This window comes from Nuphar pumila, chromosome 17 (assembly GCF_984573655.1).
Source record: "Nuphar pumila chromosome 17, dmNupPumi1.hap1.1, whole genome shotgun sequence".
Classification (NCBI taxonomy): domain Eukaryota; kingdom Viridiplantae; phylum Streptophyta; class Magnoliopsida; order Nymphaeales; family Nymphaeaceae; genus Nuphar; species Nuphar pumila.
In genome coordinates, this window is record NC_143265.1 from 17,276,828 (window position 1) to 17,300,966 (window position 24,139).

Sequence of the window (24,139 nt, forward strand, 5' to 3'; positions counted from 1 at the left end):
TTTGATTCAAATTTTGTAATGTTGGTACTCATATATCGAAATATTTATAACCATGAACTCATAATGCCTAAACGGGTCCTGAACGTTTTCTTAGGGATGTCCTCATCCCTAATCCCGAGCTGATGATAACCTAATCTTAGATCGATCTTAGAAAATACCTACAATCCATTAGCAATCATATCAAAACTTTCTCCTTGCGATCCTTTAAATCCCCAAATTATAAGTCAGGATTTACCTTAGCTTTCTAAAGCTGATCAAACAAGTCCTCAATTCGCGGAAAAGGGTATTTGTTCTTGATCGCCACTTGGTTTAGCATCCTATAGTCGATCGTAACCACATGGAACTATCCTTTTTTAATAAATAACACTGGCACTCCCCAAGGTGACATACTCGGTCGAATGAAGCCCTTATCTGACAATTTTTGTAATTACTTTTTGAATTTTCAGAACTCAACTGGTGACATCATGAATGAAGCTTTGGAGATTGAGGTCGTTCCAGGCACCAACTCAATAGCAAAGTTCATTTCTCACCTAGGGGGTAACCCAGGTAGCTCCTCAAAAAAACATCTACAAACTTTGTCACGACCTCTAACTCCTCTATCCAGGTCGGTGTGGGCTCAACCAAAGACACGCTAGCGAGAAAAGCCTCACAATTGCATCCAACCAGATGTTGGACCTTTATTGCTCAAAGCAACTTCGCCTTCTCCATTGGTTTACCTGCTTTATACTCGAAGATAGGTTGGTTCGGATAAACAATACATATTTGCCTCCTGCGATATTCCATACAAGCGTAGTGCTTGTGCAACTAATCCATCCCCAAAATCATGTCATAACATATCATATCCAGGATTATCAGGTTGACATATAGATTCTACTTCGCAATCAAAAGCTCTACCTCAAATAGGTACTCATGAGCGATAGTCCTACCACTCAAAGGTATGACTATCTTTATGGTGTAGCCCAAAGTAACAAACGGTAGATTCAACAAAAGAAGCAAAATGTGTGGCAACAAAACAGTGTCTTGTTCTAGCGTCGAACAACACTCTAGCACTAAAAGCGGCAATAGGAATAGTACCTTTAATGACATCGACATTATGCTCCAACTCAGCTATTGTAGTAGCATACACTCGACCAATATCCTTTTTTTGTTGCCCCTTATGCTGACGTTGCTACTGCTGAGACTGAGGCTAGCCTCCCGCTTCTTGCCTCCCGTCATTGTTCCTCCGCTGGGGGCACTTCTTCGTGAAGTGACCCATTTGCCCACACCGTAGGCACGCACTTGTGTCATAAGGGCATGACTTCCCCGAATGATGACAACTACACCTAGGGCATACTTCGCCTTGGTCCTCACGTTGATATTGGTTTTTACCCTTATTGGCAGGTGGTGCAGATTTCTTCTCGCCAAAATGCTTCCTTTTACTGCCAGAGTGCTGCCCAGACTACTTTTTCTAAGACTTTAGTACCTCTACCCAGTCCTCATCCAACAGAGTGACCACCTCAATGGCCTCATTTAGTGACCTTGGTCCTCGTGTAAAGACCTTAGTCCTCAGAGTTGATTTCAAACCTCGAGCAAACTTCATAGCCCAATCCCGATCCTTAGTGTACAATTTGGGGCGAAATCACTCCAAATTGTGAAACCTTAAAATATACTCTACCAGAGTACCTTTTAGGTCCCAAAGTCGACCTTTCAGCCTTCTGAAACCTTAAGGATCAAGAAGATTCACTCAATCTCCCTTATCCAGTTTTTAGCTGCCTTGGGGTCCGTTTTCCCTACAAGCGGAGGTAGAGCCATGTCCATAAATCTCTTATAAGACATGTCGTCACTCTTGGCGACCTGCCTTTCCTAACCCACCTATTGCAGGTTGGCTCCCATGGCCAGCACGACATCGGCCTGTTGACCCACAACCCCTACGAGGTTGTTCAAAGTGTCCATGATATCATTCCAACAACTAGCCCATGTCACCTAAACCAAACAAGAAAAACTAGGTGAATTGATAACCAAGACATCCAATAGTGTCCCCATCATGTGTCTAGGTTATCACATTACACTACACATTTTCAAGTAATAAAAATCAAACAATCAAAATTTAAGCTTGCCCATAATTATAGTGATGACTGAATGCTCGACGGGCCAAGAGTCACGATTTCTTTAACTTAACTCTGATACCAAGACTGTCTTTCCCAAAGACAGTTGGTATGCCAAACAATCTTGTACCTAAGCTCTTATACCAAGACTGTAACACCCCAATTTTTGAAACCAAAATTTAGAGAAATCTTTTTTAAACTCTTTTATATAATTTTCAAAAATGCAATAGAAACTCTTTTTAAATACGGTTCAAGCCTTGGGCAGGTTACATATACAACACATACATGTAAGACTAGAATAATTGAACCAAACCATCATAATATTAAACAAATTAAATACTAGTCTCATGAATTATCAAAGTTACAATACTTAATAAAATAATCAACTAATAACATATATCAAAAAGTTGCCTATTTATGAAAATCATAGTTACTTTTTTTATATATATATATTTTTACCTATAAAATACAAAGCCAAGTAATCTAAGGTCAGTGTTTGATGCACCCCTTGGGGTGTGACTTGAGCGTCCTGCACTGATGCGATATAATGCGTCACACACACTGATGTGCTGCCATGAGTGGTGCGCGTATCAAACACAGGACAGCAGCCGGGACCGGTCTGTCCTCAACCTATGGGGACAATTTTGTCATTTTACACTGAATGAGGGAGGGTAAATTCAGTCAAACGACGAGGTTGAGTATTAACCTTAGGGGCATTTAACGATGATGATGCAGCAACCTCAAAGAACACAATTTTGTTTATGTACTAAAGTACCCCTGCACACATCATACTGTTGGCGACAAGAAAATGGTATTTCAAGGTCGACAAATAATCTCTTTAAACTTGTTCGTAATGGACGAAAATGTCCCCAAAGAAGATGTATTGACAATATAAGCCCTTTTTTTTACGCAATATTCCCATCAATTCTGTCGCTTTCCCCTAAGGGTAAACACGTCATATTCAAAAATTTGCTCACCAAAATATCCTACCAATTTTTTTAATAATGAAAAATGGGAATGCAGGAATTATTATGATCGGAAGAGGCTCTCATGGCAAGAAATTACAAAATGACTCAAACTTTTGACTTAATGACAATTACGGCCCTACCGAACCACTTATAGACACATGGGTTGACGATCTTCAATGAAAACGACGGGTACGTTTTCCAGGTAATTTCTTTTGATAGTTTGATGAATTACTAAAGAGCGCCTCAATGTGTGTGACACATTATATCGCATCAGTGCAGGACGCTCGAGTCACACCCCAAGGGGTGCATCAAACAAATTAAATACTAGTCTCATGAATTAATTGGATTTTTTTATATTGTTTTTTTTATATATGGGTGGCATTTTCAATTCAGGTGTCCTATTTATGCTCACCTGAATGCGTATTTTTCATTATTTTATATTTTTTGCCTGACATCCATCCGGTAAATCATTCGTATCTCTCTCATTCAGAGAAGTTTTTACAAACAGTTTGCTGCATTGGAAAGCTAACAACATTTTACATAATCAATAAAATTTTGAGTTTTGTTTCCAGATTGTGCACAGAACAATGATAGTTAGAATATAAAAATATAGGCGAACACTAAACTGGTTATCTCTTTCTCATACAAATGAATTTTTATGAACATTTTGTGGCATAAAAAAATTGACAGAATTTTTTATAGTCTGTCAAAAATTCAGCTCTATCAGCAGAATATACACAGTTCTATGACAGTTATATCAGTCAGACAATTTAGGGGTCCGACGGATCCCAAACTGGCTAAGAACCGAGTTATCGATGTATGCGATACCTCACCGGTGTTCAAATATAATTATTATTTTGAAATGAATGATACTGCATATGTACTACTATATTAATTTTATGTAGGGATTTAGTGTCCAGTTAGGGGCACAAATTGAATATGGTGCTTGTTGCACTATATGGTTTTTGTCTTCAACTGCTATCAAACTGAACAAATTTTGCATGAAATATAATGGAATATGGATGCGTCTATTTGTTTATGCTCAATGCTTATTCATGAATGAATGTTGAAGTAAAAAATATATAAAAATGCATTGATGCATGATTATTAATTTGCATTTGAAACATATGCATCCATGAGCCTAGAATAAGAGGCCTAAATCTTTTAATTTGATTCAAATTGTGAGTTGCATGGAGTCAATGAATTAAAAAGGTTAATCATGTAACACTAAATACTGATGCCTATAAAGAGAGGGTAAGTCGTACTTCTAGCTTTGTGGATACTATTTTTGAGCATGGAAAATTGCTTCTCCCCAGCCATGAAGATAGGAAAACCCTCCACTTTAGATGACAGCATGAAAAATAGAAACTCATGAGTGAAAGGCTGATGCATCAGGTTAGTGGTGTTAAGAGTCTCTCTCACTTTGGTCGTCCCTTACCTGAAACTAATGAATGGTGCCTAGCCAGGCCAAAGCTACAATTGTATGAATACACTGCCTACGCCATGACCCTGATCTTGGTTACTGTCTGTGTTAGTACCTACAAGACTAAAAAGTAAAAACTAAATTGACTGTGCATCTAGTTAATCATATCATGCATCATTTAAAAAAAATCTAATTAAAGAAAATAAATTTACTCATGCATGAATGGATGATAATTCTGAAATGGTAAGTACATGCATTATTAATTGTTCATGCATATTTAAATGTTATAAATGTTAAACTACTTTGGATTAATTTTTTTTTGCAAGTGTGAATGATTGAAAATTGTGTAAAGTCTTGATCGTATATATCCTAAGTATTGATTGATATCTACATGTGTGAGTATAAGAATATGCTTTTGCATGCTTGTTTTAATTTACATGTACTGAAAGAACTTGTTAAGTCTGGCCCTATTCTAAAACTTTTTTTTCAGGTAACGAATAGATGACCAATGCGATAACGGAAGGTTGTGGAATGACCCGAGCCAAATATTTTTCAATTATGCTAATATTTTGGATTGTGAACATTGACATTTATTTTATAGACTTTGAATAAGATTCTAATATTATTTATTAAAATTTTGTAATGGACTTTTATCAAATGTGGATGTTGAGTTTTAAATTTATATGTGAATGATATGATGGATCTGTAACTCGACCAAAGCTTTTATCCAATTTAAAATTGCTGCTGTGATTTCTAAAAACCATTTAAATTTTTTTTTTTGCGATTTTTGAGATAAAAATTTAAGGTGTTACAAAACCACCAAAAATCTTTCTCCTTCTTAGATATGAGACTAATCATTTTTCAAAGAATTTTAGTGCTAAGCAATAGATGCACCATGGACTTACATCATAACATCATAAAGTATGATATATTTTGAAACTTTTTCCAACGGCCTTGACCCTCTTACCTTGAGAGCCGCTTGCAGCACCTCACAAGCTTACCGATTCTTATATTTATTGGACAAATTTCAGGTAGACACTTGGGAAGTCTTGTTTTTTTCTCCTAAGTTTCCCAAGTTAAATTCAAATCTTGCCATGAGCACCTTTACAGCCGCTTGCAGCAAGTAACTCACAAGCTTACTGCGTTAAAGTATAGATTCTAATATTTATTGGACTAGAAGTAATAGTGAGGGATAAGTATAGTGGAGACTTGCAAGCATGTCATTGATGTTCGAACATTTTCAAAATTGCTCTAAGGATATGGTTAACAGTTTCAACACCCAACCCACCAAAGAGAAAAAGTCTCTCTCTCTCTCTCTAAGTGCATGTGAACTGAAATTAATTACAGTCTAGATTTTGTGTTTTGGAGTGACTGTTGTATCAAATCCTTCCTCAAGATCTTCCCAGCAGCAGATTTTGGTATGGAATTCACAAATGAAACTCTTCTGACCTTTTTGTAAGGTGCAACCTGCAATGCATTCAGAAAAGATGTTAGCAATATCAGAACAGTACCTGTTTGGATTTCATCATTCAACATCTAGAAACCGATCTGAGGCTGTGTATTCTTGATTTTCCAACATTAGAACAGTACCTGTTTGGCAATGAAATCCATGACTTGTGCCTCAGATAGATTACTGTTGGGGCGCCTCACCACAAATGCCATAGGTATTTGCCCTGCTTCTTCATCTGGGTACCTGTGGTTGCACGTTTAATATCAGCAATTATCAACAGGGTGCACGAGTCCAGCCACTCGATCGAGCTCGGCTCATTTTAGCTCTACTCAAACTCGTTGGCGTATAGAACCGAACTCAGCTTGAGCACAGGTCCCAGCTCATTTGCATAAATGAGCTGAACCACCACCACGGTGGTTACCCATGTGATCAGTGGGGTCCTGTGTCAAGCTGAAGGCCCGGGATTGAATCCCACCGGCACATGTGGGCTGCCATTGCTTTATCATGGCCTGGGCAGGTAAGGTGGTCGTTTCGTCAATCCGGAGTTTTACCTGGCAGGAAGGCAGGCCCATTAAGTGAACCGGTTGTCAGTGAGGATTTTCCTCCGTCATAAAAAAAAAGGAGAACCTTTTTGCTTTTTGAAAAACAAAAACAAAAAAGCCGAACCTAATATGCACGGTCGAGCATAAGCTGGAGTTGGCTCATGTGCAGCCATATGAATCAGAAAAACTGCCTCTAAATAATTAGAAAATGACTTACGGAATGACAGCAGCATCAATGATATCAGGGTGGGATTGAAGTAATTGCTCCAACTCTACCGGGGCCACCTGCACCCACAGTATATATATATATCATGCCCATAACCAACCAACAAATTATAAGTCACCAAATGAATGGAACATTGGTGAATTAACCCACACATTGAGAGCATGTTCAGCCTTCATGCTACTCTAGGAACTTGAAGGTTTCTCCTATATCGTGAAAATCAGATGCCATCCTGATGAATTAGAAAGACCAGAGTTCAAGAACTTGCTCTCACTTCATGTAAAGGCAATTGAAACGCCATCAAGAGCCTGATAAATGATGGTTCACTTGGACCCTGGTTGAATCTTCGACGAATTTGATGAAAGACTTGGCCAAAGTCAGGATTTGATGCAACTTGGGCTCTTTTTGGAAGCCTTGAATGAGAGGTGTGTTGGGGCTTCCCCCCAGTGCTCCCATGCTCTTTGACTGTTTGGGAGCAGCGGTGTTGCCAAAACACTGCATTCGGAGTGGAGTTGGAAGCCACAACATCACTTTTCAACACCATTTACAAGAGCATGTTTTTGGCATCTCCATCCTCAATACTACATTTAGGCAAAACCATATTTTGACAACACATGAAAATGGTGTTTCCATCTCAATGCAAGGCCCTCAAAACAGAGGCTTAAACTATGTTTGGGAGCTTCATTGGATGGGATCGTCATTTCCATGTGATGCCAAAACATAGTTTTGCCTCTTGCCAAAATACGATGTTACCAAGGCTCTGTTTGGGCGCCTTGCATTGAGATGGAAGCACCATTTCTGCATTGCTTGTTGGGGCTGCCAACTGTTGGATCCTGGTATGGATCCTGTGTGGTCAATGGGTCTCACATGAAATCCAATAACCCACTTGAGTGGATCATTGAGATATGGACCACCATGATAGTGGTTGGTGGGCCCACTTCACATTGGAATCCTAGGGAATCCAATGAGTTGGTTATGGTTCAGTAACTACTACTCAAGGGAAGGGAGGATAAATATCCCAGTCCTTGCCTCTGTAGGAGACAGACAAAAAACTCGATAATCATATCGAGGATCCTCTCAAAGCGGGGCCGTTAGTATCAACATTTTTCTCTTCTCTCTCACCTGCACTGTGCACACTTCTATTCTAGTTCGTACACCAACTGCATTCCCAATGCAGCGTTTTGACAACACCATTGTTTCCAAACAACAGAGAGTATGAGAGTGCCAAAAAAAACCACAATGCTCTTCGGAATCAAGGCTCCAAAACAGACCTTAAAAATGCAGTGTTGGGGTTAGCACACGTTATTGGTCAAAAGGAATTATTGAATAAATCTGTAGAATTGAGATGCCTGCTACAGATGGATAGACACTAGATAAAAGAATCTCTTCATTGATGTTGCTGGAATGTTGAAATGTGGTGTTGCATGGGGTTGCTGACTCCATCCTTAACGTGATATTTGTGCAGCGCCACTGTTCCAAACATTGGAAGGTTGTTGGGAAACTGCAATGCGCTGTTCTCAAACAGCAGATGGTATTGTCGAAGTTACAATGACCATCTAATTCAATGCTCTCAAACAAAGCCTTGGGTGGATTCTAATAGTTGCCAATCTTAGCTGGTCTGTTTTGGCATCACTTAATATGTGGTCTTGTTTTGGAATAGCTTCACATGTGACTAATTTTTTTTAGATGGTCCTCTATGCTCACCGGTGAGTACAGCTAGCTTTGACCTTACAGCAAGGAACACCACCCGTGGGTTTGGAACTTGTAATGCTCGATCAACTTGGTGACATTCATAGGTCGCCCTTACCAGATGAGCAGAGCCCTTGTGGGCAACGCTACTAAGTTGTTATTAGTGTTTAACAGTGACTTGACAAAAACAAAAGTTTGGTCACATTTTGTGTGACAAAACTCGGCAGGAAGCAAACTATGTTTTAGAGGATGTCAGTGAGAATTATGCTTTAGACTTAGGCGGATTCTCCTACAGTTCCCATGGTCCCGATCCTCTAACCGATTGCAAAATCTTGACTTGAGTCAAAAGTAGCCTAAAGTTCAGGCAATTATGATTCCAGGCAGCATATAATATAAATGAAGAACTTTCAGAATAATTTGTTCAAATGAATTTCGTATATGGTTTTGATTAAATAACCAAGGATCATTTCTTCATGGTTTGATCAACCAAAGGTGCAGAGTGTGTTAAAAACTAATGGATGCAATGAAGAGTTTAGAAAGCAAGAATAAGATTGACAGAACTTAAAAAGTAACATTTTTCAATTATTAATTTGCTCACCTGGTAACCCTTGTATTTGATCAACTCCTTCAACCTATCAACAACAAAGAGGAAGCCATCTTCATCAAAGCAGCACAGATCACCTGTCTTCAGCCATCCCTCTGAGTCCAAAGTGGAAGATGTGGCCTTCTCATTATCCAGATACCCTGCATAACAACAGAAACACAGAAATTATTGAACCTCAAGAGGATCAGGTCCATGGCATGTGGATCCGGCATACGCTGGCCACCGCACATGAACATTAAAATCATTAACTAACTACAAGTTTAGGAAAATGCCAATTTCATATTTATGGCATGCCAAGTTCAGGAACTCCAGCCAGCTTAATATGTATGTTGGAATTTAGAACTTTATTCATCCATAATTTGGGTCATGACTCGCGTTGATGCATACATCACCTAAACCTAGAACTTTGTTATGATCTGTCAACCGGAGAGTGAGAATTAGGTCTCTATAAATGAGAGTTCCAAATTCGCCAGAATGCCCTGCGTCTACTTCTTCTACTATGTGCTAGAGCACACGTTGGACTCTCTCAAGAGTCCATGTCTTCAAGACTTTATCAAGATGAGGATGACGTTCCACGTGATGGAGTCTCTCAAGTTGGTCTCTCTTAAGAGTCCATGTCTTCAAGACTTCATCAAGATGAGGATGGCGTTCCACGTGATGGACTCTCTCAAGAGTCCAAGGCTGATCAAGATTCAAGAGTCCTCCAAGATCCCAATCACACGTTGGGTCAACACACAGTCAAGATAAGAGAGACACCATGTAACAAGGACTTCTCTAAAGCCCAAAAACGTGTTACGTAGGCATGCTAATTTGCTTAACCATGTTAAATCAAGTTCTTGTGTGATTTCTTTGTGTCATTTTATGGTATCATAGCCACCATAATTGACATCTTCTCGGCAGCCCATTGTGAAGCTCGACACCAGGGACTTCTACATCTATGTTTGGTATGCTTTCTAGCCTCTCGTCCCCATCCATGCTCAGCAATCTGCATCATTACCAGGCCATCAAATTGATCTCAAAGAACTATCTTATCTGAGAGTCGCAATTCATTCAAATATTGCATACCTATGGTCTCATGGGGTACGTTGATGGTAGCAAGCCTCCATCCCTGAAAATTGTCAGAGATTCAGTGGGTTTAAATCCTACTTATGTAGAATGGTTAAAATATGATCAACTCATCATAAGTTGGATCATTGTTGTCTTAGTTGATTCATACTCAAATAGTTGGGTTACATTCTGCCCATGCCATTTTGTTTGTCCTAAAAAGGTCATATGCAGCCCAAACTAGATTCACATTATGCAACTTAAATCACAGTAGCAGGATCTCAGGAAAGAAAATAGAACCGAGTATTTTCAGTAAGCCAAAGTCATTGCTCACCAACTGGTTGTTGCTTTTAAACTTGTGGATGAAGAAGATTTGATTCTTCAAATATTTAGAGGTCTCCTAAGTGAGTACACGGCATTTAAGACATCCATAGAGAATAAAAAAGAACCCATCACCTTGGATGAGTTGCATAGTTTATTGTTGGTCCATGAAGCATGGATTAAGGATATAGATGTCTTTGTGGACACCATCGTTCATGCCGCCAATTTTTTATCAGGGCGGTATGGTTGTGGGAGGGCGGTCGTAAAAAAAATAGAGGTTGAGGTAGGTCGTGTGGTAGATTTAACAACTAGGGTGACAAACTCAGGGTTGTGTGTCAATATTGGGATAAACTTGGTCACTTGGTTCATCAGTGTTATCAAATCTCAAACATGGCACAAGAAAAATCATCTTTATCTTCTCTCACGACTCTGCATGATGCACCCCACTCCAATATATTAGTTTACAGTGAAGAACGATGGTACCAAACACAAGAGCCACCCACCATGTCACCAACAACATTAACAATTTGTTCATCTAGGGTGAATATCGGGGCCTCGATTTAGTAAAGATTGGTGATGATTCAAGTTTAAAAATCAATCATATTGGTTTCTCTAAATTTCATCAAGGTTTAATTTTGAAGGATATATTGCATATGCCAAGTCTTACTAAAAATATGTTATCAGTTCAAAGATTCTGTAAGGATAATGATATTTACTTTGAATTTCATATTAATTGTTGTTGTGTGAAGGATGGCCGCACATAGAATTACCTCCCTCAAGGAACAAAGAAGGTCTTTATCAGTTTCACATGGGAAGAACCTCTAAAGAGGCTTATGTTGGAGAAAAGACATCCATTGATCAGTGGCATAAGAGGTTTGATTACCTTGCAGTTCATATGGCGTAGTAGATATTAGATAATTTTGAGTCATCGTATGAAAAAATTGTTTGACAATAATGTGTATGAGGCATGTTTAAAAGAAAAAAGTTACAATTTATCTTTCAAATGTTCTAACACATGTCATGGTACTTTAGATATTGTTTATTATGATGTGTGAGGTTTTTCTCCGGTGACTGAAAATAATGGTTCTAAATATTATGTTACATTTAAAGATGAATATTCTAAGTTTACTTGGCTTTATCTTATTAAACATAAGTATGATGTAGATAATGTTTATTTTTTTAAATGCTTGTTGAAAACCTCGTGGGAAGAAATATAAAATACCTTCATTCCGATTGGGGATGAGAGTATCAAGCTCTCTCTAGGTATTTAGTTGAGTGTGACATAGGATATAATTTTTTTGTCCCCACACTCACGAACAAAATGGGGCTGCTGAACGAAAGTATTAGTATATTGTTGACACATGCTTGTCTGTGATGGCATAGACTGGCGTTCCATCTAAGTATTGGACCTTTGCTTTCAATACAACCGCATATCTCATTATTCATATTTCCTCTAATGTTGTCAAAGGTGACTCTCCCATAAAGAAACTCTTTAATAATGATCCTGGCTATAATTTCTTAAGAGTTTTCAAGTGTGCTTGTTGTCCCTGTTTGCGTCCCTATGAGAGACATAAACTGGATTTTAAGTCTGAAAATGTGTTTTTATGGGTTATGATCTACAATACCGTAGGCAGTATTGTCTTAGCTTAATGTGATGTACACTTCATGCAATGTTAATTTTTATGAAAATAATTTTTGATTTAAGAGTCCAAATTATTCCATGACTAAAACGTCCCAAGAGGAACTTATTGTTATTGCCTCTCCAATAACCACCTCTAAAATCATTTCCTTACAGTCCAGTGAAACACAAAGTCTCTCATGTCCTGATGAATCAAGCCCAATGAGTGTTTCCTCTGGGACCTCATGTCCTATAGACCAAATTCGTACCAACCAAATTCCTGAATCTTTACCCATCATATGATCAGTTGATTCCAAGATGGTACCTTGAAACCCAAAGTTTTTCAACCCAAAAATTATCTTATTCGCATTGCCCTTTTCACTATTTTTCTTCGAGACCAAGAACATGTGTGTGTGTTAAAGTTTGCTACAATCGATTGTACGTGCAATGAACTTATAAACTTCATTTTTTTTATTTTTGTCTAAACGACCCGACGGATGTGATCTACATGTTGTTTTAGCCTGTGTATAGGTTTTTTGATAATGCAAAAATAAATGCATGGCTGTATGCATTTACTTTTTCGACTCCGAAAAACATGTTTTTTCATAGAAAACAAGATCCAATGGTTGTTTGCGACTAAATCAAGCATATTGAATACATCTAAGAGGCTAGATTGAGTCAAATCAATTTGACTCAAGAGATCCCAACTAGATTATACCTAAAATCAATTGTATTTAATATAATATATATAAAGAGAAAAGGTTGTAGCTGCTAATTGCCATACTAACCGGGATTTTGAATGGTTTTCCTCGTGTGTTACTTAAATCTAACCATACAAATGCATTAGGCATGGTCAATTTACTAAGAAATGACACTTGGATCATGTTTTCTCAATGAAAAACATGATTCTTTAAGCCTTAAATATTTAAGAAAGTCTTAGACCATCAATTTTTTAAACCTCATAAAAACCTACCTGTGTATCACAATCAGATGATCTAAGAGTCTATTCCTATAAAATCAAGTATGTAGAACACAACGGTATGGTCAAATTTAATGAAAACATGAAAGAACCCTTCTAAAGCATGGTTAACATTGATGTTACCTATAAAAATGGTTAGCATCTACCACCTTCTCTCATATATATATATATATATATATATATATATATATATATATATATATATATATATATATATATATATGCTATTAATGAAGGTAAGAAACTAATGAAATAGAAAAATCATAGGTGCAAGTTGTATTGACTCAATCTAACAACATAGATGTATTCAGCATGGTTAGTTTTCTAAGGATCAAGCCTGGAATATTTGTATTTTTTTTATGTAAGAACATGATCTTTTGAGTTATGAAATTTTGGCACATTATGGGCCTTTGATTTTTGGAAAACTAATTATTTATCATAATCATATGATTCAAAACAAGTTTCATACTAAACAAAACATGTAGATCACATCTGTAACATGATCCACAAAAAATTTAAAAAAATTGACGAAAAAAATGAATTTTACTCATTAGTCTTTAACCTTCATTAGTAGCCAATATATATATATATATATATATATATATATATATATATATATATATATATATATATAGAGAGAGAGAGAGAGAGAGAGAGAGGATTTCTAGCTCATTAGCTCCTTACCTTCATTAGTAGTAAATATTTTCCCACATATATATATATATATATATATATATATATATATATATATATATATATATATATATATATATATATATATTGTAAACAAGTTTGGAAGCTCATTTCTTCTCCTTGTGCTTCTTTAATATATATATATATATAGTTTATAGTTTATAGTTTATTTATTTTTTCAAATGAACCAACTCAAGCTTAGCTTTTGCTCGTAATAAATAAGCTCTAGTTCGGCTGGAGCTCCTGATAGGTTAAGCTTGGGCTTGAGTTAGAACTCGTGTTGAGCAAAACAAACTAAGCTTGAAAAAAGCAAGCTCGAGTCATTCAAAACATTTAGCAGCCATAACCCTGCTTAGAGGTGCAAGTGGCTAAAATCCGCATCCTAAGCATGAACTGGGTAAGGAAAAAGCAGCAATTCTAATTCTGGATCGGATAAGAAACCTATACAGTGGGTGTCGCTGAAACTAGATCTTGAACTCTTTGGTCATATAAGACCTGGATTGGTACCGGGTCCAAATAAACCTGGTCATTTTTTCTATATAAAACTTACTTCACCCATTTTCACAAGGCCAAGTTGATTCTCCTGGCATGAAAGATAAAAGTCCAGAGAAGATCCAGATCTAGCACCCACAATAAGATCTGAGTAAGATTCATATATCAGTTGATTTACTAAAAAACTATAACGTGTTGGATCAGTGATGGCCCGATGCATATCCAACGCGTCAGCTATCCTGCCTGAGATATATCTCACAAAACCCGTTCTAAAATATATGAAGTTATGGATCAGATTTAATCGGACTTTGATCCGAATCCGACTCTTTATTTCTTTATTCGGATCACCAAAGCAAAATCTGTTAAGGTATTCATATCGGATTTGATATACACATTTGGATTATTTTCAGATTAGATCGGTGCTTCATATCAGATCCATGTTCAGTTTCTAATCTAATCCTATTCCATTTGCCCATTTTTAAAACCTTCATAATGATCTCCTTTCACCAGTATATATATATATATATATATATATATATATATATATATATATATATATATATATATATATATATATATATAGAGAGAGAGAGAGAGAGAGAGAGAGAGAGAGAGAGCTGAGCATATAGGCCCCATTTCTGCCCCCATAGGCTTTAAGTGTTTTATGATAGATCTTAACCGTTACACGTGTTTAGGATGCTCGATTTAGTGAGAATCGACTCTTGGATCATGTTTTTTCAAAGAAAAAAAGATATTTTTATGAGCCAGAAAAAACTGGTACCTTTATAGCCATTCATTTTGGATCAACGCAAAAACCTGTATAAAGGTCAGATTCCGGCAATCCAAACACCGGTTCCCACTAAACAAAACCTATAAATCACATCTACCATGTTAGACGTGAGAAAAAATACTTAAAACTATGATTTTTAAAGGGGCCTAATGAGACCTAACTGAAAATAGAGCCTAAGGAACACATTATATATATATATATATATATATATATATATATATATATATATATATATATATATATATATATATATATATATATATATATAGAGAGAGAGAGAGAGAGAGAGAGAGAGAGAGAGAGAGAGTAATGTGTTCCTTAAGCCCTCTTTTTCGTTAAGTCTCTTTAGGCTCCTTCAAAAATCATAGTTTTAAGTATTTTTTCGCAATTCTAACACTGTAGATGTGATCTATAGTTTTTGTTTAGTGGAAACCCGCTTTTAGATCATCGAAATCTGACATGTATATAGGTTTTTCCTGTGATCCAAAATCAATGGCTATGAAGGTATCAGTTTTTTTCCTCTAAAACAAACATGTCGATTCCCACTGAATCTAGCATGCTAAACACATCTAACCGTTCAGATCTATCATAAGAGTTAAGACACTTAAAACCTATGAGATAGAATGAGAAATGGGGCCTAATATATATGAGAACTGAACATATTAGCCCCCATAGGTTTTAAGTGTCTTATGATAGATCTGAACTGTTAGATGTGTTTAGCAATTTAGTGGGAATCGATGGTGTTAGACGTGAGAAAAAATACCTAAAACTAGGTTTTTTGAAGGATCCTAACAAGACCCTTTTTCATTAGGTCTTGTTAGGCCCATTCAAAAATCATAGTTTTAAGTATTTTTTCTCACTTCCAACACCGTAGATGTGATGTATAGGTTTTTTTTAGTGGGAACCGGATTTTGAATTGCCAGAATCTGACCTATATACAGGTTTTTCCGGTGATCCAAAGTAATGGCAATCATTTTTCTGGCTCAGAAAAACATGTTTTTTCGTCAAAAAAAACATGAACCAAGAGTCGATTCCCACTAAATCGAGCATGCTAAACACATCTAAGGGTTCAGATCTATCATAAAATACTTAAAACCTATGGGGCAAAATGAGAAATAGGGTCTAACATGTTCAAAATTATATATATATATATAGGCCTTATTTTCTAGTTAATGCTCTGTTAGGCCCCATAGTTTGAAGTGTTTTATGATAGATATGAACTGTTAGATGTGTTTAGCATGCTCAATTGAATGAAATCGACTCCTGGATCATGTTTTTTCCATGAAAATTTATGTTTTTATGAGCGGAAAAAACTGGTGCCTTCATAGCCCTTGATTTTGGATCACCGAAAAAACCTGTATACAAGTCAGATTCTGGTGACCCAAAAGCCGGTTCCCGCTAAACAAAACCTATAGATCACATCTACGGTGTTAGATGTGAGAAAAAAAATACCAAAAACTATGTTTTTTGAAGGAGTCTAACGGGGCAGAACAAGAAAACAGGGCATAACATATATATATATATATTTCAGATCCTGATTCAATCTTAGATCATAGGATCCTATTTGGGATAGAGCTCAGGTTTAGATCAACTGAACAAAATTCAGATTCGGATTCAGAGCTGGTAAAATCTAGCGTATACCTGATTTGTTTGCAGCCCTAGGGTACCAAAAACCTAGCGAGGGCTGTTTTTGCAAAATATTTGATGATGGTTGAAGGCTTACCTTTCATAATTGTGGGTCCTCTGAGCCAGAGCTCCCCTTGCATGCCAGGAGGCAAGGCATTGCCAGTGTCTGGATTAACAATCTTTGCTTCAACATGTGGAAGCAGCTTCCCCACTGATCCATAACGGTTGGTCTCCTCTGGTCCAGCCGTGTGAGCTATGCCCCCTGTTGACTCAGTTAGTCCATACCCCTACAGCAATACGAACAAAGAATAGACCTAGTGAGAGATCATTATATATATATATATATATATATATATATATATATAGAGAGAGAGAGAGAGAGAGAGAGAGAGAGAGAGAGAGAGAGAGAGAGAGAGAGAGCTGAGCATATTAAGCTCCATTTATCGTTCTGCCCCATTCTGGCCTATAGTTTTGAAGTGTTTTATGATAGATCTGAACCATTAGATGTGTTTAACAAGCTCAATTTAGTGAGAATCCACTCTTGGATCATGTTTTTTCGGAAGAAGAAAAATGTTTTTGAGCCAAAAAAACTGATACCTTCATAGCCATTGATTTTGGATCACCAAAAAAACAGATTCTGGCAATCCAAAAGCCAGTTTCCACTAATCAGATCACATCTATATGGTGTTATATGTAAGAAAAAATACCAAAAACAATGATTTTTGAGGGGGCAGAACAAGAAAGTGGGCAGAAAGAACACATTACTCATATAGAGAACTAAGAAATGATACAGTGCTCCCGGAGCACCTACTCCCACGTATTAGAAATTACAATTGTAGGTTTTATCTTCTCAATCAGACCTTATAGATGTACTTAACATAGTTTATTTGATAGCAATCATGTTTTTTGGATATAAAAATAGGTTTTTAGGTTTTTTTAAGTCATGAAATTTTGGTACATTGTAAACCGTTGATTTTTGAAGATATTAAAAAATTACATGTATGCCATAATCACATGATTTGAAACTTGTTTTCCACTCAATAATGAATGTAGATCATATCTACAGTATCATATCAACGAAAAAAACTCAAATTTTTTGAAAATTTGAAGCTTGTATTGGGTGGGAGTAGGTGCTCCGGGAGCACCCTATCATTACTGGCTCATTAGTTTAGTACTTTCATTAGTAGCCAATATATATAACTGAGAAAAACTACCTCACTCATTAAAGATCTCGTCGGTGTAAAAACCCTCTGTCCCCTTTGCTCATCAAGGGGTACACCCAGCTTTGGCGTTGCAGTAAAGGGCACACACTTGTGGGTAGGGCTGGTAAACGAGCTGAGTGAGCCGAGCCTAGACTCTTCGGATTTGGCTCATTTACCATTTAAGTAAGCTCTAGCTCGGCTCGTGTTCATAACTAAATGAGCTAGTTGAGCTGAGCCACAAGCTGGCTTGTGGAAAAAAATTTACTTCAAAATTAGTATTGCCCAAAATGGGATTTAAGCCTCAAACCTCTTACATGCCATATACTCTGACCAACAATACAAAACTAAATATTGCACTTAATTACTATATTTTGTATCCTTATGAGTTTACATTAACCAAATCGAGTGGATCACCTCTTGTTCGTGCTCGGCTCATTTTTGGTTAACAAGCTGCTCATGGCTCGGCTCGTCGACTATACAAACCGAACATGAATGAGTTCATCAAGCCAAACCACAAGCTGCTTGGCTCGTTTCCGAGCCCTACCTGTGAGTTTCAATCACGACCCAGATGATGAGAGAAGTCCTTGAGGTTTTCTAAAAGGGGTGCTCTGGCTTACATCCTAAGCCTTTGATTTGGAGTTCATCCCAATAGCTAGGACCCTTGGGACATGAATTTATTTACCACTCCTAAACAGTAAATGTATGCATCCAAAATAGGCTGAACTAGAAAGCATCTCAATGTTGTTTAACATTGAACTTAAATAAAAGCAAGGGTTAAGAAAGCTTGTAGCAATTTGATCATAAATATCACAATTTGTCTTAAGATCTGTTATGCTTAATATACTGCGATACTTGATTGTTGTATTCAAACATGAAAAAGATTCTCGGTATGTAGGCTTCATTTGACATCACATCAAATAAAATACTCCAAAAAATCAATCTTAAGCATCTAATTAAATATTGATATTTGTTAAATGCTAAGCTACTCACATCCATCATGCATCTTAAAAAATTAGTCTTGGGGCTAACATCCCGAACCCTCACCTTACGCGCAAGGGGGTGCCCCTCTTGCAACCTCCTGCCAACATACCGCGAAGTTAGATCTATATAAATTAGTGATTTATATCCATGAAACATGCTCCAACTCCTCCAACAAGTAGGTGATAAGGGTTGGCTCTAGCATATGCAAAACTGTAGCGTGCGGTTTCATGTCACGAATAGGAACCCAAAAGGGTCAAATTTACTGAATCCAACTAAAGCAACTATGACCTAATTGGATTTGAAGTTGGATTCAATGTCAGATAAGAAAAGCTATTAAGTTAGGTTTGAATCCCTTGAAACAAAGGATCTATTTGGATATAAGATCCAAGGATCTTAGATCCGACCTCATAGGTTTGGTTTTAAAAACCCTTGTGTAAGACCCACAAATTTGAATAAAACTAAGAGGTATTTTATATAAAACTATAATAGTAACCCGAAATGCAAAATGAACGAATTTCATCAAGCCATTTATACTTAGGACGTATATATCCTCAAGAATATATACTTAAACAATAAAGAAACTACACCTCTCTTCCTAGACAAAATTAAGAGATTTCGCAGAGTCAATCTACTTAGTCTCGTTAAGACGAAAAAAATGTTGTACTCTTTTCGCGAAACATATAAGTGAAACCCAAAAAATACGCGAGCCCCACAAAAATATCTGGTGGACCCTATCTCATATAATTATTAAGTGGGCCCTACATGGATATAAATGTTATTTAGTTACTTTACCATTAAGTTTGAACCTTAGATAAGGTGGGTCATCTAGATCAGAACCACGAGAACTCCCTTAGAAAAATCATCCCCCTTCTCTCTCCTCTTTCTCTCCCTAGTCTTTCTCTCTCCTCTCTCTTGGTTCTAGCCTAAACCAAGCTCAGTTGCAACGAGCTTGGACTTGCCTAGCTTAGGCTGAGCCTAGTTGGGTCAAGTCAACTTGACCTACTAGGTTAGCCTTTTTCTCTTTTCCTTTATTTTGGTCTTAGTTTAGGTCAAGATCACTTTTTGTTGCAGAAAATCATACCCTTAGAACCCCGAAGAAAATTGTCTGGCTGCCTTCTTTTTGTTCATAATCTTGCATTTTTTAAATGAAATTCTTTTGTCTTCTCATATGAAGCTTTCTGTCAAACGATATCCTTTTTCAAAACTTTGGTATCTTCATCATAGTTGACGACCTCACCTAGGTAACAAGACACATTTTAGTTGTTTATTTCCTCTCACAGAATAATAACACAATTGTGCTTCAAAAAACTGAGTAGGGTTCAGAGTATATGTTCCCTTGGTGCAGAATGCATTGAATTGCTTGTGTAGCACTCAACATCTTAATAAGGAAGATTATGTTGTTGAACCCCTTCAAGACTGGAACTCACTGTAGCATGACAGTGATGGTACCACCTTAAGTGACCTGTATGATGTTATGGACTAAAGAGTTAAGGTAACCTCCCACCACTCAGAGGTTAGGATGTCAGGTTATTCTTAAGATTTAGGGATTAAACTCTGCTACTGTAGTAGAAGGATAAATCCGAATCGGCCTAGTGGGGGTCTCCCAACATAAAAACTGTCGTCCCGCCATGGATATGGTCATCAGGCCTCTAGAGTATACAAAATATATAGCATAATAAACTCTCAAAATATCACGTTGATGTCAAAACCATGCTTCTCTCATGTACCAGGGGTGAATGGTTAATATCAAAACAATGCATTAGCTATAAGTTCAACGATGAATGAATGTGTATTAGTATTACTCATGCATCACCTTGTGAAAGGTATTGATATCGGTACACTACTAGATCGATCGGGCAAAGGACCCAAGTCGTATCCACATGGCTAAGCTAAGCTCGATGAGCTCTTGTTTTGATTCGTGGGATACTGATACGCTAAGTCATGGAGACTTGAGCTATGTTGTTTCCAACTACGACTTGAAGAGGTTCCTTATGTTTTCAAGCTTTATACTTGTTAAAATTAACTCATTTTATGGGAGATATAGGTACTAAACCTACTATATGATATGCAAAACAAAGGGACATCAAGTTCCAGGGTTTATCCAAACTGTGTTGAACATTTCATTCATAAAAGCAGTTTTATAGAATACCAAGCAATATTGTTTGTAATAAATAACTCATTTTGATTTGCTTAAATAAAATATTTTGGTGGTGAATGAGTGTTTGACTATATACATATAACTTGTAGGCAGCTTTTGGATGCAACCACTTATCCAGAGAAGGTGAGATCTTCTATTATAGATGAAAATCTGATTTTCCAGCTTATCCCATATCTGGAAGTGGGATGCACCCAAACACCCCCTTAGGGTTGCATTTGGTTGCCGTGAATCTTTGAAGAGCAATTAAATGGAGGATTTCAGATCTGATATCCTTACTGTAGGCCAAAACTAGGGGTGTCAATTGGGTTTGGTTTGGATCCAGGTGGAACCAATCCTGACCCTAATTTTCTCAGATCTACCATAAGAGAAGCCATACTTGGATATGATAAGAACTACATGAACAAGACCCAGGCCATACCCAATAAAACAGTATTTTTTTTATCAAATTTACATTGAAAAATTGTGTCAAGACTCGGGTCGGGCCCAGGTCTGGTGTATAATTTCACAAACTATACCGGGGTCCATGTATTAATTGGACCTTCGGGTCTTCTTATTTCTCACCATACTTGGACCCTACAGGGTTTAGTCCGGGTCCGGCCTGGTAAACCTGACCCGTTGACACCCCTAGCCAAAACACTATCAAATCCATAAATTTAAGGTCTTGGATCTCTCAAGATCCATTGGATCTGGAATTCGAGGAATTCAAATGTACTCTTAGTTTCGATGACGAAGTTCCCTGTTGGAGCAGGTAATGTCTGGGTAGGGTCACCGACACCCAAGCCCTTCCAGAGCAGGTAATCTCTACCATATCTCATGAAAGGAACGAAACAAACAGGCCTGGATCCAATGGGTCATGATTCTCTCCGACTTCTATGGGGTCGTCTGCGTGTTTAAATTTATAAACTGAGAAAAAGTTGCTGGATTAGCACATGCCCAAGATCCATGATCCATGAAAAATACCTGAACCACCGCTATATTGGGGAACCTGGCAGCGAACCTGTCGATGACCTCCTTCCCAAGCGCAGCCCCACCGGACCCGACCGACTCGAGCGAGCTGAGGTCAAACCGGTTTATCTCATCCATTTTTGCCAAAGCTACAAGCAGGGGCGGTGAGACGGGCATGTTGTTGACCCGGTACGCCTGCACGGCCCGTAGCAGCCTCCCCATCTCAAACCGCTCCATGAATACCAGTGTATTGCCGGCATAGATAGCGCTCATGACGAAGAAGAAGCCAAATATATGGAACATCGGCACCGTCACCAGGATTACACCAGACGCCTTGCTCGCCTCCTCTCTCGTCGACTGGATAGAAGCGATGAGCGCGATGTAATTCCGATGGGTCGAGACCACGGCCTTGATGGGCCCGGTAGTACCAGACGAGTAAAGAATTGTAGCTGTATCGGTCTGACTCTTATCCGAGAAGGATAGATAACGACTCGGAATCGGATGTGTCGGTTTTTGGCGACTCGTATTGGGTCGGAGTATGGCGAGGAAATCAGGTGAGTCGATAACAATCGGAGGGTGGGGAAGGGATTTAGGAGGAAGATGGACGGTGTTTGAGTGAACGAAGGAGAGAACCGGTTTGGAAAGTCGGCACTGATGCGAGACCTCCGAAACGGTGCTAGCGGGGTTCGATGTTGTGAGGACGGCACCGACGGAGAGGATGGAGAGGGCGATGATGGGGACATAGATGGAATTCGGAGAGATAAGGAGGATGGTTTGGCCCTTTCTTACGCCGATAGAAGCGAGGAAATCGGAGAGGGAACGGACGTAGTCGGGAAGTTGGGCGAAGGAGACGCGCTCGTCGGTGGAGGCGTCGATGAAGGCCGCTGCCGAGGAATCGAGCGAGGAGAAGATGAAATCGGGGAGGTGCATGGGGAGGTCAGGATCCGGGAGGGGGTGGGCGGGTCGGACCGAGTGGTAGATCCTGCTCGTGGAACAGTAGCCGCTCCTTGGGTCAGGTTGGCTCGGACACGGCACGGTTGTCGCCATGGATTCTGTGACCGAGTTGTCCCCGCCTTCTCTCTCTCTCTCTCTCTCTCTCTCTCTCTCGATCGATCGATCGAAGATGGATGTGGGTAAAACGTGAGAGGAAAGAAATAGGGGACTTAGTTGCGTGGGTCCCACAACAATCCCAAAATTTCATGAGTTTGGGAGTGTCGTGGTCTATTGGTATTGGTTTTGAAGGGTAGAACGTGGGTCCCACACAAAATGTATAATGAGTTTTTGTTTTGTTTTTTTTTGAAGAGAAATTAATTATCACGAGTTTGGGAGTGCTGTGGTCCATTGGTTTGGGGGGGCGTAAAACGTGGGTCCCACATGGACCCATATGGAATAAGCAGTTGAGAATAAACAAGGTCTTGCGGTTAGGCTTTTAGCCTTTTTTTTAAGTGTTTCATTCAGCCAAAAGGTAGGTGGCATATTTTAAGCAGCAATTTTGAAGACTTTCGAAGAAATAGAATCCAAGGCCAACAATTTTTTAAAAAAAAAATCTCCAACTTGCTTTAGGCTGTTGCAAGTTGTGTCTTTACCTGCCATGCCCAACAGGACAGGGCAGGGCAAGAAAACAATTGAAAAAAGTTTACTTTTTAAGTTCTTGTTAGTCGGTTGTGTCCGTTGCTTTCTGAGGTGGGCCACACAAGGCAGGAGAGTGGCCGTGGAGCCCCCACCCGGGGTTTTTCTTGCTTTGGCAAAGGTTCCTCCTCATAAATAAAAAAATATTTCAGTGCCTGTTGAGTAGATCAAACCATATAGAAAGTGATCTCATTAAATTATATCATGAAAACCATCTATCAGGTTAAGAAAAGCTAATCTCTAGACAGGCCTTAAAAATAAGCAAAAATATTTACAGCATTTCATGCACGAAAATTTGAATAAATTACAGTTAAATGCTACATTTATGTCTGCTGCTCGAAATCCTCAATTTCTTGAACTTTGATTCTTCTGATTAATCATAGGAAGTTAAAAAAAAAAATACTGCTGTCGTTTGTTTCATAAAGACCTCCATGGTAAAATCATCTCATGTGAAAAGTAGGGATGGCAGTAGACCGGGGCGGGGGATAAGGTCTCCACCCCCACCCCGTTTCAAAATCTGAACCTTCATCCTCGCACTGGGATGGATTTTAACCTCCACCCCTGTTTCATGTCCTCCATCCCCGGTCCAAACGGGGGTGAGGCAAGGCGGGGCCCCATTTTCCCTCCGTCTATAGTCATTCCTTAAAGGATTGGGGATGGGGCGTGATGGGTAAAGGC

General features: G+C 38.3%; 2 protein-coding genes across 2 annotated transcripts in view; one reads left to right on the forward strand and one right to left on the reverse strand.

The window, feature by feature from the left end:
- Positions 1-5,038, forward strand: part of LOC149811730 (very-long-chain 3-oxoacyl-CoA reductase 1-like) — a 32,786-nt gene extending 27,748 nt beyond the window's left edge. The window contains exon 3 of the mRNA XM_089993582.1: positions 4,966-5,038. Coding sequence (XP_089849708.1) covers positions 4,966-4,980 — 15 coding nt within the window. The 3' untranslated portion in view covers positions 4,981-5,038. The remainder of the gene's footprint in view (positions 1-4,965) is intronic.
- A 639-nt stretch (positions 5,039-5,677) lies between these two features.
- Positions 5,678-22,951, reverse strand: LOC149811731 (4-coumarate--CoA ligase-like 9). Its single transcript, XM_089992657.1, has 6 exons — positions 21,848-22,951; positions 16,644-16,833; positions 8,978-9,123; positions 6,685-6,752; positions 6,066-6,168; positions 5,678-5,942 (listed from the first exon to the last, which is right to left on the reverse strand). Exons 1-6 carry the CDS (start codon positions 22,877-22,879, stop codon positions 5,817-5,819), a joined length of 1,665 nt encoding a protein of 554 aa, XP_089848783.1. The 5' UTR covers positions 22,880-22,951; the 3' UTR covers positions 5,678-5,816.
- Positions 22,952-24,139: the final 1,188 nt, after the last annotated feature.